Genomic DNA, 1,367 nt, shown 5'->3' with positions numbered 1-1,367 from the left:
TCTATATTGAGGTACATGTATTGTGCATGCACAACTGAGTAAAGTAACAAATCATGAGAAGCTAACCTTCTTTTTAATTTGGTATTGATATGAAGGAGGTAATGTGTATTTCTTATTAACATAAACTGGATCCAGTGACAAGTATTGATGATGATTATGAACAATTTGTAACACATCAGACAGTACACTAACTTCAGTCAATGCTTGCCTGATATAAACACAAAACTAATAATAAAGTTTAACTATCCTTTATGTATGCAATACATTGATACATGATTTATACTCTTGTTTATACAGATTCATGTATTTATGTACTTGAGTTTTGAGTGTGTGAATTCCCATGGCCAGCGATGACTTGGTTTCTTAGTTGTAGGACCAGAAACTCCCTCCTCCTCCTCTTGTTTCTTCTTTCCTTCTTCTCTGTCATTATCATCATCAGCTCTCTCTTCTCTAAAGTCAACATGTTGAGCTAATTCACTTAGTTTCTGAGAGAGAGAAGGTCTCCTACAAATAAATAAAGACTATGTATGTAATCTACTGTGCCAAAAATAGCAATTCTAGTGTACAACGTATTATACATATAACTGCATCATTTGCATGCTATAAGTATTTTTATGTAATTAATTTTATGTCTCTTTAATTTAGAACTTCCCAATCAAAATTAAAACCTCGGTCAAGAAAATAATGAGAAAATAACATCTACTCATTTAATTACATTCTGTATTATTATAATAAATGACTGTTACCCTTCATATATCTCTTCTCCATCATAGTTGATCTCCTTGACTCTTGTAGTATGGAGTGATTCCACTGAGATCTTGAAACCAGCATCACCATTGGACGCCATGTGTGACTTGTGGGCGGATCAAGACCAATTAAAATTGCGGGGGTGTTAGCAACAAAATCACGCAAACAAGGGCGGGGCTCATAGACAAGCAAAAGAAGAGGCTCTGAACGCTCTGAAGAGGCAGGAGTACAAGCAAAGTTACATTTGAAGCAGCAGCAATTACAGTTTAAGTGAGTTAATTATTATCAGTTACCAGAAGATTATTCGCTTTCTCATAGGTAATAATGGCAGAAAACACAAGTCCAGCTATCACTATGACTTGTGAGGTTTGTTCAGAGTATTACACTGACCCTTTCATGCTTCCCTGTCTTCACTCATTCTGTAAGAAGTGTCTAATAAAAGCTAAAGAGAAGCAAGGTAGTGCTGATACCTCATTAAAGTGTCCAACGTGTGACACTAGCTTTAATTTACCTGATGGTAAAATTGAAGGCCTCACTCAAAACCTTTGGTTTGAACATAAATCAAAAGAGGCTTCGATCAAAAAGAAGATTCTCAGCAAGGAAGCAGTATCATGTGATAA

The 1,367-nt window shown here is 35.4% G+C and overlaps 1 protein-coding gene across 1 annotated transcript; it reads right to left on the bottom strand.

The window, feature by feature from the left end:
- Positions 1-34: 34 nt before the first annotated feature.
- Positions 35-888, bottom strand: LOC109593042 (mediator of RNA polymerase II transcription subunit 17-like). Its single transcript, XM_020008306.1, has 3 exons — positions 747-888; positions 316-504; positions 35-208 (listed from the first exon to the last, which is right to left on the bottom strand). The coding sequence occupies exons 1-3, from the start codon at positions 845-847 to the stop codon at positions 52-54; spliced, it is 447 nt and encodes a 148-aa protein (XP_019863865.1). The 5' UTR covers positions 848-888; the 3' UTR covers positions 35-51.
- Positions 889-1,367: the final 479 nt, after the last annotated feature.

This window comes from Amphimedon queenslandica, unplaced genomic scaffold (assembly GCF_000090795.2).
Source record: "Amphimedon queenslandica unplaced genomic scaffold, v1.1 AMPQUscaffold_3070_Cont24931, whole genome shotgun sequence".
In the NCBI taxonomy this organism is placed as follows: domain Eukaryota; kingdom Metazoa; phylum Porifera; class Demospongiae; order Haplosclerida; family Niphatidae; genus Amphimedon; species Amphimedon queenslandica.
This window is presented reverse-complemented; position numbering and strand designations above follow the sequence as displayed.

Coding starts and splice junctions, on each gene's coding strand:
- LOC109593042 (XM_020008306.1), bottom strand. CDS start 847: ATGGCGTCCAATGGTGATGCTGGTTTCAAGATCTCAGTGGAATCACTC. Junction 505..746: donor GGAGAAGAGATATATGAAGG/GTAACAGTCATT, acceptor ATTTATTTGTAG/GAGACCTTCTCTCTCTCAGA. Junction 209..315: donor TTCACACACTCAAAACTCAA/GTACATAAATAC, acceptor TGTTTATATCAG/GCAAGCATTGACTGAAGTTA.